Genomic DNA, 18,210 nt, shown 5'->3' on the forward strand with positions numbered 1-18,210 from the left:
AGCCTGGTGGCTGAAAGACAGTTAATGTATAAGGCCAAACAGGTTGTTGACTAATCATGAACCTAAAGGCTGGAATAGTGCAGATGAAGATTTGGGGGGTCTCCATTTTGTAGATAGTAGGCCTATTTTAGTTATATGCCAAAGGGCTCATGACTATACTAGTTTTTTTTTTTTTTTTTCTGAGCCTGACATCTGATATGCAGGTGGATCCAAGTTATTGTCTGGGAGATGTCATGGCTGGAAAAAAGGACCAGAAAACTGGATCAGGGAAGAGAGTAGCTCCTCAATACAGGAAAGGTGTATAAATATTGTTGACTATAAACCTCATCGACTTCATCTGGGGCTCATATTCTGCTTAGGAGCCTATGTAACCTCTGAGCTCACATTCTGTGAGTAGGATCGTTCCAAGCTGCCCCAATTTCAGGACCCATCTTCCTCAGGTGGAAGATAGAGTTTGTTGTCCATCCTACCTTCAGAAGATGGAATATTCTCTGCTGTTGTTGATCCACATTGAGGGAAAGGTCCTATGGGGATCCACAAAGGGGTCTATTGTGTTGTTCCTGATAGAGATGACGGGTAACAATGGAGAGAGGGATTTATTCGAGGTCTAGGCCCATAATGTCTGTTTGGGAATCTCAGGACTCCCAGAATAGGGCCCCAGCTGATGGGGTGGCCTGACAGTGACTAAAGAGTCATCGTTAAAGTATGCTAGTCTCTTGCCCTTATTCAGCTTTTGCAGTCCTTGCTTTGATAAGGTTAGCTTTGGAGTGAGTGAGGGAAGTAGGTGAGGAGAGTATCTAAGTCTAAGTAGACAGTATTTCATTATGAAATTTCGGTGTCTTTATATGCTTGCTGCATATAGTGAATCACTACAGACTATTATGTACTTTTGCTTTTAGGTATATATTTTGCCCTAATTTATGGATACATGTTTACATATGCCCTATATCATGGGACCTGGTCTATATCTAGTTTTTGGGACTTTGTTAGGAAGTGAACCACCTGGAATGAAATTAGAGAATCCTATGAAAGGAAAGGTCTCACCTGAGTAATGAGGTTGAAGGGTTTACATCCCACACCTGACGTCTTTGGACATAGTCTAAAGTGAAGCTTGCTGAGGTGGTACTCATTGAGATCTGCTGAGATCCAGATGCAATATCATTTGGTATGAATTGATAGAAGCATGCAGGAAAGTGAGCCCCACTCTAGAGATTCCAGGACTGGGGGAAATATAGACTCTATAGAGGAAGCAGGAATGTCCTGCTCTCTTAGGGTTTAAGAAGACAATAGATAATTATTGCTGTAATAAAAACTTTCTCAAAGAGATAATGTTTGACTCAGAGTTTTCTAGATAGATGAACAGAGAGGGGATTATTGTAGGTAGAAGGCACATGTGTGAAGGAGCAGGATAGAATCAGGAATTAAAAAAGAAGGGGCAACTATGTATAAATGTGGACAGATAGTTGTAGAGAGAAGATGGTTGGCCCATGTCTACAACTTTGGGGTACTGTGGTGGATTGCAGTGGGGAGAGTGAAGATTCAGAACTCTGGTGGTGGGAATGGTGTGGGTTCACACTCCTGTCAACATGTTATTCTGTAATATAAAAAAAAATTAAAAAAAGATGATCTAATAAGGCAATATGACTGGAGAGGGGAGAAGGGACCTAAGTGACATGAAATTTTATTCTTTAGTAGTGATGTGGAATTGCTCTTTATCAAGTAATGGGAAATGGTGAAAAAATTAAGTACTTGGAAAAAAAGTTGAAATTTGGAAAATCTATTTGGAAACAAATAATGAAAGTAATTAAGTATTTTTAGTGCTAGGTAACAGTAAATGATGAAACAAGTAAGTGGAAAGACACAGTACACAGTTGTGATTAAGATCCCTTAGATGGATTGTTTGTTTCAGAGCTGCCATTAAAAATAATTTTGCTTCCTAATTTTGTTTATTGCCTCATCCCTGATTTCCCTCTTTAAATCCTTTGATTTCTGTTCTTCAGTCTCTCTAAGTTTTTCTAAGCTTTGCTGGTTGCTGCCAGATGCTGGGCTACCTTCACAGGCGGGAGAGAGATGACCAGGGACTCATGGCTGAGTGGGATGCAGTTCAATCTTTATTGATGAGGAATGCAGTGTAAGCTATATATCTCTAATCACAATCCTGTCCTATATATCTCCTGAGGCAGAAGTGTCAGGTCTGAAGAGGATGTACGTAGGATGGGGTGGGGAGAAGGAAAACGCACGTGAACCAGTGGGGATTAAAAATAGTGGAAAACAGGATGTGACTAGGAGAGAGGGTGGAGTGGAAAAAGAGTGCAAACCAATGGGGATTAAACCAATGTGAACAAAACAATGATTATGTAAATAGATCACAGCATCAAGCAATGCAACAGAAGGGGTCTCAGAAGCAGAATTTAGAAGAAACCAACATTTCCCCCTTTCTTTTTAACTAATGGCCATAGTATCAGGAGTGTGGGGTGAATAAAAACCTATATTGTGCAGACGTTTTCAAAAGAACTGGCATAAGACATTGAGGAACAAATAGGAGAGCAGCAAGAACCAGTGTGATGCCAAGGGGAGGCCTGAAGGGGTGTTTCCTGCCACAAAGGGCAGGGCCTATCACGCAAAAGGGTGTTTCTTGCCTCTGGGGGCATCTCTTGCCTCTGGGGACATTTCATGCCTCAAAGGGCATTTCCTGCCTCTGTGGGCAAGACCTAGTAAGGAGGGGGGGGTTCCTGACTCTGGGAGCAGGGCCTGCAGGCGAGGAGGCATGACCTATAGAGTCCCAAGGCAGCTGGCTGCAAAGTCCATGGACTGCTGTGGTCAGTCTTTGAGAAACCCAGCAGCATAAAGGGAAGCTGCTGTAAAGTTGTGTAAAGTGTCCAAGAGGTGTACCAGTAAGTCTGATAGAAGTGTCAGTCCAAAGCAGATGACCACGGATGAAATGCCAGGGGATGAAACGCTGCACATCTGTCTCAATGGGGAAGGTCAACCATTGTGATTCCACTTTTATGTAGAGACTGAGCTTTGGAGTCTGTGAATCAGTTTCTTCAGGTCGTGCTAGGTCACATCACTGGTTTCAAGGGAGGCAGAGAGGGCTGCTGTAGTCGTGCCATCTTGTGGGTGATGTTAGAGAACAGGGGTCCAAATGGATTTCCGGGGTTTCCGTTTGAGCAGATGCTTTTTCATGTGAAGACGACAACTGTAATTCACTTACTTATGAAACAAAACTTGTTGCAGATTAGAAGTTTATTATAGTTGATAACGTGATTATAAATTGGAAGTCCTTTCTAGTATGATTTTAAGGTTGTTTAAACAGTTTGAACTCAATAAAATGTGGAAAGGTAAACAGAACAACCATGGTTAGAAGCCTCAAGCATGAGAATCATTAGGACCAACAACCTTCATATAATCACATCATTTCTTTCAATAATTGAAAAAAAATAACTTTGTAAAAGTCTAATCTGAACTTCTCAGGAAAATACTCAGTAACTGCCATTAAGCTTTATAATGAATTCAAATGGCAGCATTACTTGTCAGATCAAAATTCCTTTATACTAATGAATTTCAAAGATCACCATGAGAAAAAGGAATATATTTGGAAAGCAATGAACTATTGAAGAATCTCAAATGTTGATATTTTAACTGTCCTCTTTTTCTCACATGGAAATTCATCTTGCTTAACTGAGATACATTCAAATTTTGCTGGATCTAACTAGAAAACAGAGCATGGCACATTCTCTAAAACATTCTGAAATTACTTCTCAGCTTTTTTATTTGATGAACACACACCCTCAATTATGTTTCTTTTACCGTGTTTACTTAAAAAAGCTGTTAAAATGCCTCTATAACTACTTCATAAGAGCATAACTTAGATGAAAGTCATTGCTACTATTTTATATTTTCATCTACAGTTGATTTCTATCTTTCTACGCAGTGTCATTACTCTTAACAGCTCTATGTTCTAAGAGCCTGTGATTTTTACCTTTCTGTAACATTGAGAAAAATTAAGTTTATCTTCAGTTTTTGCATTGTTCATATTTGTCTTTCCAGACTCTAAAAAAGAAATAAGTATTTCATTTCTAGAAAAAAGCTTCAAGGGCAACATTCTCAATGACCCTTTGTATGCATTAATGATGTCTTTCAGTGGAGATGTGTTGCTTTTTTCCTCTTGAGTTTTTATGTCTTTCTTTTATTTATTTATTTTTTTCCAGATCAAAGAGTCACTTGAAACACACTTTGGCAGCCATGGCAGAAGAGCCATACTCTACCACCCTCCTTCCTACCGCAAAGTGGAACTTCAGCTTCTACAGCATATTCTTTCACAACATGGCTATACAGTTGTCATTGCTGAAGAAAGGCTTGGTGCTGGACTTGGGCTGGATCTGCTAGCAATAGGTCAGAACTTGAAGTAATTAGCAAAATTACTACATATATAATGTTAACTAATTTTGAGAAAGAGCTATCTTGCTCTAAAAGAATTCACAAAACCAAATTTATATCCACAATCAACCCTCTTATGTAGCAGAAAGCTTGATTTCTTTTCTCTTTGCTTCTTGATTTTTTTTACCTATATTTCTTTATTCCTGAAACTTTTTTGTTGATATTTATGTATCATTTTAGAGTCCCATAGTTCATGTTTAAATGCTACATAAAAATGTTTATGTTTATGAGGCTGAATACATGTTCTTCCCAGCACCAAAGTGCTCCATATTTTAAGAAAATTGCCACTTCATTGACTGCAAGTGGAGAATGCTGGAAATTGTTTCAAAAAACCATCTTAACTATGATTCAAAGTTTGGCTCTAAATGTGAAGGAAGAATGGATATTTATCACACAAAACATTACTAACCAAACACTTCTATTCCTATCTTTTGAAGTAAAAAAAAAAATAAAATAAAGCTCCAATTTTTAAGCAAGTTATTTGAAAAGAAAGTTCAGTAGGTAATGAAGGTTAGGCAGTGCCAACAATAAAAGCTAATGTTCCTTCTCATTCTTTTTCTTCTTCTTTTTTATTGGTAACTTTTTTTTTCTTTTTACTAGTGATATAATATTGATTTACAAAATAATGAGATAATATGATTCCACACAGTTCCCACCACCAGAGTTGTGGGTCCCCATTCCTTCCATTGGAAACTGCATTAGTTCTCCCAAGGTGACAAATACAGCTAAAATTACTTGACCTGTAACAGAAGCCATGTTATATTCTGTATCCATGACCTCATTCTTCAATAAAGTCCCTGGAGTCTTTTCAGATTAAGAAATGTTACTTCCTGCTCCTCATATTCCAAAAGAGGAAGCTGAGATTTACTATTTATTTATTTGTTTATTTATTTTTGCCTCCAGGGTTATTGCTGGGGCTTGGTGCCAGCACTACAAATCCACTGCTCCTGGAGGCGATTTTTTCCATTTTGTTGCCCTTTTGTTTTTGTTGTTACTGCTGTTGTTGGATAAGACAGAGAGAAATCGAGAGAGGAGATGAAGACAAAGAGGGGGAGAGAAAGGTAGAAATGGGCAGACCTGTTTCACCGCTTATGAAGTGACCTCCCCCTGCAGGTGTGGAGCCAGATACTGGAACTGGGATTCTTACACGAGTCCTTGCGCTTAGCACCAAGCACGCTTAACCCGCTGCGCTACTACCCACGCTTAACCCGCTGCTGTATTTTTGTTTTAAATCTTTGTACTGAGAAATGTTGATTTGTAGAACTGCTGTTGTCACAAATGTAAAGTTTCATATGTACCCACAATAGATGTCGTCATACCACACCTTCTGCCAACTTGCCATCATCTACCTTTACTATAGGACACTGGATCCCTATCTGCTTTCAGGCCCCTTATGCCTCTCCTCCTTAGACTCATATATTGCAGTAGACAATACTTATTTTCCCTTTTTGTTTCTAATGTTTCACCTACAAGTGAGATCATCTTGTATCAGTCTTTCTCCTGGTTTATTTTACTTAACATGATTCCCTATCTAAGTTGTAATAAAAGAGAAATTTCATCATCTTACACTTTAGTAGTATTCTATCGCCCCCCCCCCCCCAATTTGAGAGTGAAAGTGTTGCAGACACTTACTTTGGTGAGGTGAGAAAATGTACCCATGTGCCAGCAACTGTACTTTAAACTATGAACCCTTCAAAAATAAAAAAATAAATGAAATCAACAACAAGAAATACTATAAAAATGTGAAGGAGTTGTTTACTAACAGTCTTTTAAAAAAAGGTTTATTTATTAATAAGAGAGATAGAAAGAAGTTTGATGATAGAATATATATATATATATATTACCACTTCCTTAGCCATTCATCTGTCATTTTATTATATTTAGGTTGTTTCCAAATTTTCACTATTATAAATAGGGCTTCTGTGGATATAGGCATGCATATATCTCTTCAGATACATTTACTAGTATACTTTGGATGGATATCTATATCATAAATTTCTGAGTCATATAGTAAGCTCATTTTTAAATTAATTTTTTATTATCTTTATTTATTTATTGGATAGAAATACAGAAATTGAGGGGAGTGGGGATATAGAAAGGGAGAGAGACAGAACAAAAATAGGCACACAAACCAGTGGAACAGAATTGAAAGCCCAGAACTAAACCCCCACACCTATGGACATCTGATCTTTGATAATGGGGCCCAAAGTATTAAATGGAGGAAGGAGGCTCTCTTCAATAAATGGTGCTAGGAAAATTGGGTTGAAGCATGTAGAAGAACGAAATTGAACCACCTTATCTCACCAGATAGACTCTTTGCATAACCATTATGCTATCTACCCCCCACCCTTCTATCTATAAATTGATCTGCCCATTTTTTCTATAGTCCTGTCTTCTCTTCCTAAGTCAAACCTACACTTCTTACTGATTCTGAGTGCCTTTTTTTTTTTTTTTTCCTGTTCTCTCTCAGGGTCCTAATAGAATTCAGATTCAGAGTCCTTTGGTCATTTCCCCCTAACATTTCTCCCCTTCTGGTGTATAAAACACAATTCTTTATATAGTGCAGAAAGTGGGAGTTCTTGCTTCTGTAATTGCTTCTCTGCTGGATATGGAAGTGGACGGGTTGATCCATACCACCAGCTTGTTTCTGTCTTTCCCTAGTGGGGCAGAGTTCTGGAGAAGTGAGGTCCTGAGACATATTGGTGAAGTATGTAGGATTCTTTTCCCATCACATATTGACTACCACTTCTTTGTTATATTATTAGCATACTGACATTCTAACAGGTGTGAGGTGGTATCTTGTCTTGATTTACATTTCTCTGATACCCTATACTTGGTGCATTTTTTTCAGATTTCCGTTGGCTATGAACATGTCTTAAGAGAAAATTCTTTTCAAATCCTTTCCCAATTTTTAACGGGTTGCTTGTTTTTATTATTTTTGTTGCTGTTGTTTATGAGTTTTATCAGCTTCTAATATATTTGGTTATTAGACCTTAGTTTGATATATGGTATAGAAAAATCTCTGTATGGGTCTCTTTGCTTTGGTGATAGCCCCTTTTGTTATACAGAAGTTGTTTCACTTTGACATAATACTGTTGTTTTAGTTCTTGCTTTTGGTTTCCTTGGTTTTGGACTCATGTCTTCGAAGACCTTTCCAAAACAGATAGCATGAAACATTCTTCTGTGTCTTGTATCTGAACTCTGGGGTAAGTCAGGTAGGACTTGAACACCTGTGCTTCAGCTCTCAATTCTGTGTTCATTCTCTTCCTCTTCAACTCTTTCTTGTTCCGTTCTCTCAGTTGACCCATTACCGTGCTACTCTCTTTATCATTATTAGACCTAGAAGGATAAGGATCACTCATTCAGCATGAACAAATCAGATTTTTTTCTTTGTAAGGATACTGTATGTGTTCTTTCCTCCTTATCCAAAGCTTGGGGGGGGGGGTGGTTTAAATTAACTGCTGAGCTCAGCTCAGTGGTGGTCTCCTTTAGGAAAGAATAATCAGATGTAGGTGCCACAGCAATTTCCATTTTTATTTAAGATTAACAGTCATGCCACTGAAGAATTTAGTTAAGTACTCACTTGCTGTTTAAAGTGTTTGCTTACATATGAAAGGTGGATTGAATGAAAGATGTTGTGAGGACATTTAACCAGGACTACCCTTTATTTGCCACAGTCATCTTTTACTTTGCTGGTTGTAATGATGTAGTTTCCTTAGTTGCAAAGCTTCCAGGGAGTAAAGCCCCAAATACTCTCCTTTGATGTTAAAGTTCTTAAAATTGTACAGATTATAGGTCTAAATTTTTTCAGCAGTATCCTTTGCAAGTCTCTGCTTCCTTGAAGTAATATGAAAATCTAGGGCACTGGGATGCTGGCAGTAAAGGAGACAAGCAAAAGTTCTAGAATACTAAAGACGGCTTCTTCTAAATGAGCTGCACTGTGATAGGCTTCTATTAAGAAGGACCAGTCCAAAGTTCTGGGGCATTCACAAATTCTATTGTCAGATAACTACTTGTCGGAATATTTTTCACTGTTCAAGAATGATGTGACGTTTACCTCCTTCTCATTCCACAAACTATTTTAACCCACTACTGAGCCAAGTAATTGACAATGGAACCATCATGCATGAACCATGTGAACTGTGCTCCTGCAGCTATGCCAGGCTCTCTGCCCTGAGAAAGCCCATCATTAGTGCCTGGAATTCCTACATTCTTCTGCTTTCTTGGTGCTATTGCAAACTGCATATAAGCATACCATGAATCAGCCATGTGGTCCAACTTTGATTCAGTTTCAGATTTCAATTTTCTTCAGTTCCCAAACAGAAGAAATATATCTCTTCTCACACTTGTTGCCCTTGGGTCAGTTTTACAAGAAAAGGGAGGATTGCTTTATAGCTCCCAAATATCAAGAAAGTCCAAAAGCCATCAGAAGGCAATAGAATCTGGCAGCCAAAGTTGCTGCTGGACCCAGTGGTAAAAGATAACTAGATGGTGTCACTAGAACATGTCACTGTAAATGCTGATTTGGCTCCCTAGCTCCATGTTCCCACAACTTTGAAACATCTATTTCCTAACTCTTTGCTGGTATTTTTCTATTTTGTATAATAATACATTATTCTTGAAAGCCTCAAGAAAGTATAACAGTTTCACAATTTTATGACTATAGAAAATTGGTTTTGGTTTTTCATTTGATTTTGCAGTTATCACTATAAGAACTATGTGTATCAGATACCTGGAAAAAAAAAAGTTCTGTGACTGTAATCTAACATTTTTCTGATTATCTAACATATAAAAAACACTTTTTTGTTACAGCTCATTTTCCAGAACTACACATTTATTCTATAAAGTATGTTTGAATTCAAATACTAACTATAAAAAATTTCTAGAGCTTGAATTTTTATGATTGATTTTGCTTTGGTTTCAGGCATTTGCCTAAGATTTATTTTACTAGATATCAATAAGAAGTAGAAGGGCATGTCATCAGGTTTAAACTTTATTTGTCCAGGCTGAATAACTGGAGGAGGATATGTGTGAAAGCATTCAGAGTGATATGGAAACTGACCCCAGGGGCGGGGGTAGATAGCATAATGGTTATGCAAACAGACTCTCATGCTTATGCAAACAGACTCTCATGCCTGAGTCTTCCTCAAGCCCCAGGTTCAATCCCCTGCACCACCATAAGCCAGAGCTGAGCAGTGTTCTGGTTAAAAAATAAAAAGGAAAAGAAAAGAAAAAGAAGAGAAAGAAAGAAAGAAAGAAAGAAGAGAAAAGAAACTGACCCCACCAATCTTTCACTTTATTATGATAGTTTATAATACCCACTAACCTGAAATTAGAAAACATTGCATCAGGAGCAAACTAGGTCCTTTTACAGACATGGCTAATATCCAGTGCAGATTTGATGCATTAATAAAATACATTTTAGGCTTTAGGAAAACAAATTAAAAATGCCTTTTCTTTATTCTACTTATTCATTCCACCTGCACCCTCATCTTCTGACTTGATCCCAATCACTTCTGCCAACTTCTTTTTATGACATCCTTTGCTTCACAGGGCTAACTTTTACTTTATAACATTTAAACAATGGACAAAAAGAAAAGAAAGAGATGGTGTAAGGATCCTGGTGCAAGCCCCCAGCTCCCCACCTACAGGGGTCACTTCACAAGCAGTGAAGCAGGTCTGCAGGTGCCTATCTTTCTCTCCCCCTCTCTGTCTTCCCCTCCTCTCTCCATTTCTCTCTGTCCTATCCAACAATGATGACATCAATAACAACAATAATAACTACAACAATAAAACAACAAAGGCAACAAAAGGAATAAATAAATAAATATGAAAAAATATTTAAAGATAAAAAAGAAAAGAAAGAAGAGAAAAAGAAAGAAAAAGAAGGGCTCATAGATTATTCTACTATTAAGCATACTGCATACTGTGTTTTGATAACTTAAAAAAATTTTTTTTAACCAGAGTACTGCTAAACTCAGACTCCTGGTGATTGAACCTGGGACCTTTGGTACCTCAGGCATGGAAGTATTTTTGCATAACCACTGTACTAGCTCCTCAGTCCTAGTTTTTTTTTTTTTTTTTTTTTTTTTTTTTTTGAGAAAGAAAGTGAGATCAAATAATCTTTCCATCACTTATGATTTTCTATTTATTTTGTCATTCTTGTCATGTGTTTCTGGGAATTGAACCCAGGATCTGATACATGCAAGGTTCAACTGCTTAGTCATGTTCTCAACACCCAGACATATAATGTCATTTTCCTTTTTTTTTTTTAATTTTTTTTTTATTTAAGAAAGGATTAATTAACAAAACCATAGGGTAGGAGGGGTAAAACTCCACACAATTCCCACCGCCCAATCTCCATATCCCACCCCCTCCCACAATAGCTTTCCCATTCTCTATCCCTCTGGGAGCATGGACCCAGGGTCATTGTGGGTTGCAGAAGGTAGAAGGTCTGGCTTCTGTAATTGCTTCCCCGCTGAATATGGGCGTTGACTGGTCGGTCCATACTCCCAGTCTGCCTCTCTCTTTCCCTAGTAGGGTGGGTCTCTGGGGAAGCTGAGCTCCAGGACATATTGGTGGGGTCTTCAATCCAGGGAAGTCTGGTCGGCATTTGATGACACCTGGAACCTGGTGACTGAAAAGAGAGTTAACATACAAAGCCAAACAAATTGTTGAGCAATCATGGACCCAAAGCTTGGAAAAGTGGAGAGGAAGTATTAGGGAGGTACTCACTGCAAACTCTAGTGTACTTCTGCTTTCTTACTTTGGTGCCATACTCCAAACTCAGTCTATTTCTGCTTTGCGTTTCTACTTCTTTTTTTTTTTTTTTTTACATGCATAACATTCCCCAGATTCCCATTTAACAATACAACCCCCACTATTTCATTCATCATTTTTCATGGACCTGTATTCTCCCCACCCACCCACCCACCCCTGAGTCTTTTACTTTGGTGTAATACTCCAATTCCATTTCAGGTTCGACTTGTGTTTTCTTTTCTAATCTTGTTTTTCAACTTCGTCCTGAGAGTGATATCATCCCGTATTCATCCTTCTGTTTTTGACTTATTTCACTCAACATGATTTTTTCAAGGTCCATCCAAGATCGGCTGAAAACGGTGAAGTCACCATTTTTTACAGCTGAGTAGTATTCCATTGTGTATATATACCACAACTTGCTCAGCCACTCATCTGTTGTTGGACACCTGGGTTGCTTCCAGGTTTTGGCTATTACAAATTGTGCTGCCAAGAACATATGTGTATACAGATCTTTTTGGATGGATGTGTTGGGTTCCTTAGGATATATCCCCAGGAGGGGAATTGCAGGGTCATAGGGTAGGTCCATTTCTAGCCTTCTGAGAGTTCTCCAGACTGTTCTCCACAGAGGTTGGACCAACTGACATTCCCACCAGCAGTGCAGGAGGGTTCCTTTGACCCCACACCCTCTCCAGCATTTGCTGCTGTTACCTTTTCTGATGTGTGACATTCTCACAGGAGTGAAGTGATATCTCATTGTTGTCTTGATTTGCATTTCTCTGACAATCAGAGACTTGGAGCATTTTTTCATGTGTTTCTCGGCCTTTTGGATCTCTTCTGTGGTGAATATTCTGTCCAAGTCCTCCCCCCATTTTTGGATGGGGTTATTTGTTGTATTGTTGTTGAGTCTGGCAAGCTCTTTATATATGTTGGTTATTAAACTCTTATCTGATGTATGGCATGTAAAGATCTTCTCCCATTCTGTGAGGGGTCTCTTGATTTGGGTAGTGGTTTCTTTTGCTGTGAAGAAGCTTTTTAATTTGATGTAGTCCCATAGGTTTATACTTGCCTTAGTCTTCCTTGTAATTGGATTCGTTTCATTGAAAATGTCTTTAAAATTTATGCGGAAAAAAGTTCTGCCAATATTTTCCTCTAAGTATCTGATAGTTTCGGGTCTAACATCCAAGTCCTTGATCCACTTGGAATTTACTTTTGTATTTGGTGAAATACAGTGATTCAGTTTCATTCTTCTGTATGTTTCAACCCATTGTTTCCAACACCATTTGTTGAAGAGACTCTGCTTTCCCCATGTAATAGTCTGGTTCCCTTTGTCAAAGATTAGATGTCCATACGTGTGGGGCCTCATTTCTGGGCTCTCAATTCTATTCCACTGGTCAGTGTGTCTGTTCATGTTCCAGTACCAAGCAGTTTTGATGACAACGGCCCTATAATATAGTTTGAGAATTGGCAGTGTGATGCCTCCAGTTCTGTTCTTTTTTCTTAAGATTGTTTTGGCAATTCTAGGTCTTTTCTGGTTCCAGATAAACATTTGTAGCATTTTTTCTATTCTCCTAAAAAATGTGCTTGGGATCTTGATGGGGATAGCATTAAATTTGTAGATGGCTCTGGGTAATATATTCATTTTGATGATGTTAATTCTTCCAACCCATGAACATGGAATATCTTTCCACTTCTTTGTGTCTTTTTCAATTTCTTTGAGTAGTGACTCATAATTTTCAGTATACAAGTCTTTCACTTCTTTGGTTAGGTTTATTCCTAGATATTTTATTGTTTTTGTTGCTATAGAAAAAGGAACTGATTTCTGGATTTCAATTTCTTCTAACTTAGTGTTTGCATAGAGGAATGCCACTGACTTTTGAATGTTAATTTTATAGCCTGACACATTACTGTATTGCCTGATGATTTCCAAAAGCTTCTTGCTGGATTCCTTAGGTTTTTCCATGTATACTATCATGTCATCTGCAAATAAGGAGAGTTTGACTTCTTCTCTTCCAATCTGTATGCCTTTAATTCCTTGCTCCTGCCTGATTGCTATGGCAAGAACTTCCAACACTATGTTGAATAGTAATGGTGATAGTGGGCAGCCCTGTCTAGTACCTGATCTGAGGGGAAATGCTTCCAGTTTTTCACCATTGAGTATGATGTTGGCTGTAGGTTTGCTATATATAGACTCCACTATCTTCAGAAATTTTCCATCTATTCCCATTTTTTGTAGTGTTTTGATCATAAAGGGATGTTGTATTTTGTCAAAGGCTTTCTCTGCATCTATTGATATGACCATGTGGTTTTTGGTCTTGCTTTTATTGATGTGGTGAATCACATTGATTGATTTACGTATATTAAACCAACCTTGCATGCCTGGGATAAACCCCACTTGGTCATGATGAACAATTTTTTTGATATACTGCTGTATCCGGTTGGCTAGAATTTTGTTCAGTATTTTCGCATCTATGTTCATCAGAGATATTGGTCTGTAGTTTTCTTTTTTGGTTGTGTCCCTGTCTGCTTTTGGTATCAGGGTGATGTTGGCTTCATAGAAGCTGGCAGGGAGTATTCCAGTGTCTTCAATCTTCTGGAAGACTTTTAAAAGTAGAGGTATTAGTTCTTCTTTGAAAGTTTTGTAGAATTCATTTGTAAAACCATCTGGTCCAGGACTTTTATTTTTGGGAAGATTTTTGATAACTGTTTCAATTTCATTAGCTGTGATGGGCCTGTTCATGTTATTCACTTCCTCTTTACTTAGTTTTGGAAGTTGGTAGGTATCTAGGAAATCATTCATTTCTTCCAGGTTCTCTAGCTTGGTGGCATATAGTTGTTCATAGAAGCCTCGCATGATATGTTGAATTTCTGCAGTGTCTGCTGTGATTTCTCCTCTTTCATTTACTATCCGATTTATTTGGGTCTTCTCCCTTTTTTGTTTTGTGAGTCTGGCTAAAGGTTTGTCGATTTTGTTTACTCTTTCGAAGAACCAAAATTTACTTTCATTGATCTTTTGTATGGTTTTCCTATTCTCAATGTTATTTATTTCTGCCCTAACTTTAGTAATTTCTGTCCTTCTGGTTGCTTTAGGGTTCCTTTGTTGTACTTCTTCTAGGTCTTTAAGATGTGCAATCAGGATGTTTATTTGTGCCTTTTCTTGTTTCCTAATGTGTGCTTGTATAGCTATGAACTTCACTCTTGGGACTGCTTTAGCTGTGTCCCAAATATTTTGATAGCTTGTGTCTTCATTTTCATTGAACTCTCGAAACATTTTGATTTCTTCCAGTTTCTTGGGATGAATGACTCTGAAAATGTCCAATAGTTCTAGTTTATCTATCTCTCCATTTAGCTCCCTTATGTCTTTACTGATTTTCTTCCTGGATGATCTGTCAAGTAGAGATAGTGGGGTGTTGAATTCCCTACTATGATTGTGTTACTGTTAATATATTGCTGTAGCTCTTTCAGTAGAAGTTTGATGTATTTAGATGGCTTCTCATTGGGTGCATTCATTTTCCTTTTAAGAGTCTTATTTATTAGGGAGTTGGGCGGTAGTGCAGTGGGTTAAGTACACATGGTGCGAAGCACAAGGACCTGCATAAGGATTCCAGTTCGAGCACCCGGCTCCCTACCTGCAGGCGAGTAGCTTCACAAGTGGTGACGCAGGTCTGCAGGTGTCTATCTTTCTCTCCCCCTCTCTGTCTTCCCCTCCTCTCTCCATTTCTCTTTGTTCTATCCAACAACAATGACAACAACAAAAGCAGTAAGAACTACAACAATAAAAAAGGGCAACGAAAGGGAAAATAAATAAATATAAAACATTAAAAAAGAATTATTAAAAAATCTTATTTATTTTTTAATGAAAAATAGATAAACAGAGAAAAATACAAAGAAATGTGAGAGAAAGAGAGAGAGAGAGAGAGAGAGAGATTAGAGCACCACTCAGCTGGGGATTGAACCTGGGACCTCAGAGCCTCAGATATGTAAGTCTCTTGTATAATCATTATGCTATCTTGCCAGCCCTAGTGTTATTTTCCTATTATTTAGTAAATATTTATTGACAGTTCTAAATTACAATGTGCGTAATATTTTTTCCTCTGGTTAATTTCTTTCTGTTAATGTAATGAAAGTTGATAGCTATAATGTGAAAGACTGTATAAACATATGACTTTAGGTAAGTTACATTTTCAATGTCTTAGTTCTTTAACTGTAAAAGATATGTGGTGAAAATTTAATTAATTTGTTCACCCCCATCAAGGTTTTGAAAGGAGACAAAATAAAGCGCAGCTAGTATTTTTCTCACTCGATAGCTCAGGACTTGGGTACTAAAATTTATACTCAGAAATAGACACAGGTAACTTGGATATGTAATCCATTTGGGGGAACACTGTCTAAAGAGCCATTTTGCTGGCTCAAGGAATTAGCAATGCTTATAATTAATGTCATGACTAAAATAAATAAGTTTCTTTTTTTGCAAAGCCATTATGCTAAATATTTAGCTGCATAGCTGTTTACAAGCATTTTTGAAATAAGTAAGTAGATGTTTATCTTGATAGATTTAAGCCTATAGAACTCAGAAGAATGTAAAATATGTACTTTCATAGTCTTTCAATCCTTTGCTTTGGAAAAATATATCTTATGTCCCTGAATTTGTAGGAACGTGCAATTTCCTACAGGAAAAGCTAGAAATACCATCAATTATTCCTTTTCCTCGTAACTAGGTACCATTTAGTAAACCAGTGTTTTATTATTTGGAGTAATATGGTAGCCTAAAAGAGAATAGATGCTCTCCAACAGTTCTCCATAGCTCACAGAAAATTCTTAGTAATATGTGTTCCAAGACATTTAGATGCAATAGATTTTACTATTGAATCAGAATTATTTATGTATACATAAATAATATACCTGAGTGGATATATAGTAATTTCCCGTCTACTTCTGAATATATCTTATAAATTTAGATTTAATGTACTATGTAGTGCACATGAAACACATAAGCCAACCTGTAATCAAAGCTACACAATGTAAGTCGCTCTTAGGGTTTCATACTGTTCTTGTAATTTGGGGTTATACATGGAAGAAAAAAATTTTAAAGGAAATATAAAAAGTAAAAGACGATATCAATTTTCTTACCAGGGGCTGACAAAGTTATGGTTCACCTGCCAAACCTGGCCTAATGCCTATTGATGTAAATACAGTTTTCTTAGATCACAGCCACAAACTTGTTTTGACTGCTCTTGTTCTACAATAGCAGAGCTAAGTTGTTACACTGGAGATTCTATAACTTACTATGGAGAATGCTCATTTTTAGACCAATCAGAGGAAAAATTATATTGCTAACCCTCGTTTCCTGAGTCATTGCATGTCACTTGATCCCAATTATACCAAGCAGATGATTAACTTCTAGGACAGAGATGATTTAGCTTTAACTTACACCACATTTCAAGCAAAAAGGATATGATGCCTTACAGTAAATATATAATAATAATAAAACTGGGGTTGGGAATGTGGCTCAGTGGTAGAGTGGATGCCTGGGATATTTGAAGACCTGGGCTTGATCCTTTGACACCCCATAAAAAGAATGATAGTAATAGAGTGAAACATCATAAATGGCAGAACAGTGCTCTCAGCTCTCTATCTCCCTCATAAAAATAAATATTTTAAATAGTATATGATAACAACTTAAATGGAGATGTAAGAGCCAGGTGGTGGCAAACCTGGTTAAGCGCACACATTACTGTGCACAAAGATTCAGGTTCAAGTCCCTGGTCTCCACTGGCTGGGGGAAAAATTCACGAGTGATGAAGCAGGGCTGCAGGTGCCTCTCTGTCTCTCTACCTGTCTCTCTTCCTTGCCCCTTGCAATTTTTCTCTGTCTCTATCCAACAATAATTAAAAAATAAGTAAAATAAAAAGATTTTAAAAATTACAGAATTAAAAAAGATGTAAAATTAAGACTCAAATGTGTAAGAATTTTCTAGCTACTATTATTTAAGCTTTGAGACGGCAAGTAATCAGAACAATAAGAGAAAGAACAGAAATTTTAGCTTTTAGCTCTCAGTTTACTTTCATCTATCACATGCAAAATAGTATATTTGAAACAATGTTCTTGAAGGAACTATTTTGTAGACAGTACCAGGTTATGTAAAGTAATGGGTCAAGGGCAGAGAAAAATTTATCTCGAAAATTAAACAAATGTAAAATATTAGTTTATATAGCAATCTTTCAACTTGAACTGAAAGTATAATACTACAACATAGTATAGTGAAGACATTTTTATGAAGGATTAGATTTAATGCTGTGATAGATCTTACCTAATGATATTTGTATTACTATTAAACTGGATGTACTGTGTTCTGGAGTATTATATTTTAGATAATGTTGCTTAATAACTTCCCCTTCTTTAAATAAAGACACTCCAATTTGCTCAAATATGTTTGAGGGAGGCATTATTAAAAGAGTGAGAGATGCAGACCACTAATTAATGATCTGGAAAACATGTTATGAAAGAAAAAGAAAAAAATCTATTTTACTCCTTGCTTATAATTGAACAGATTTATATCTTGTGTATTTTATTTGTATATACTTGCATACTTAAAAATCTCTAGAATATTTACACATCACTTAATTTAGTCTAGTTGTGAAGATTTATTTACAATGACTTCTTGCTAAAAGCTATGCCTGAAGTTTGTATAAAAAAGATGTAATGACTGTACTGTAAACCATTAACCTCCCAATGAAAAAAATTACTATAAAACACTCTTAACTTATGTAATAGAAATATACATTCCAGATTTCTGCTAGCATATATATATATATATATATATATATATATATATATATATATATATATTCCAAGAGGATGTTGAGATTTAGGTTAACTGTAAGTAAGAAAGACAACAATAATTTGTTTGCTGGTATTGGAGGAGCACCTATGGACTTTAAAAATTGAAAGTGTTAGAGCAACAGCAAACCTGGGTTGAAGTTCTTCATGTTACATTTCAATGGTTACACATCC

General features: G+C 37.0%; 1 protein-coding gene across 2 annotated transcripts in view; it reads left to right on the forward strand.

Annotated features, from left to right (window-relative positions):
* The window catches only part of CPED1 (cadherin like and PC-esterase domain containing 1), a 422,947-nt gene that overhangs the window by 41,915 nt on the left and 362,822 nt on the right, over positions 1-18,210 (forward strand). For both annotated transcript variants that reach the window (XM_060196489.1, XM_007525006.3), the window contains exon 3: positions 4,212-4,395. In XM_060196489.1, coding sequence (XP_060052472.1) covers positions 4,212-4,395 — 184 coding nt within the window. The remainder of the gene's footprint in view (positions 1-4,211; positions 4,396-18,210) is intronic.

The sequence above is a fragment of the Erinaceus europaeus genome, chromosome 8, assembly GCF_950295315.1.
Source record: "Erinaceus europaeus chromosome 8, mEriEur2.1, whole genome shotgun sequence".
NCBI lineage: Eukaryota > Metazoa > Chordata > Mammalia > Eulipotyphla > Erinaceidae > Erinaceus > Erinaceus europaeus.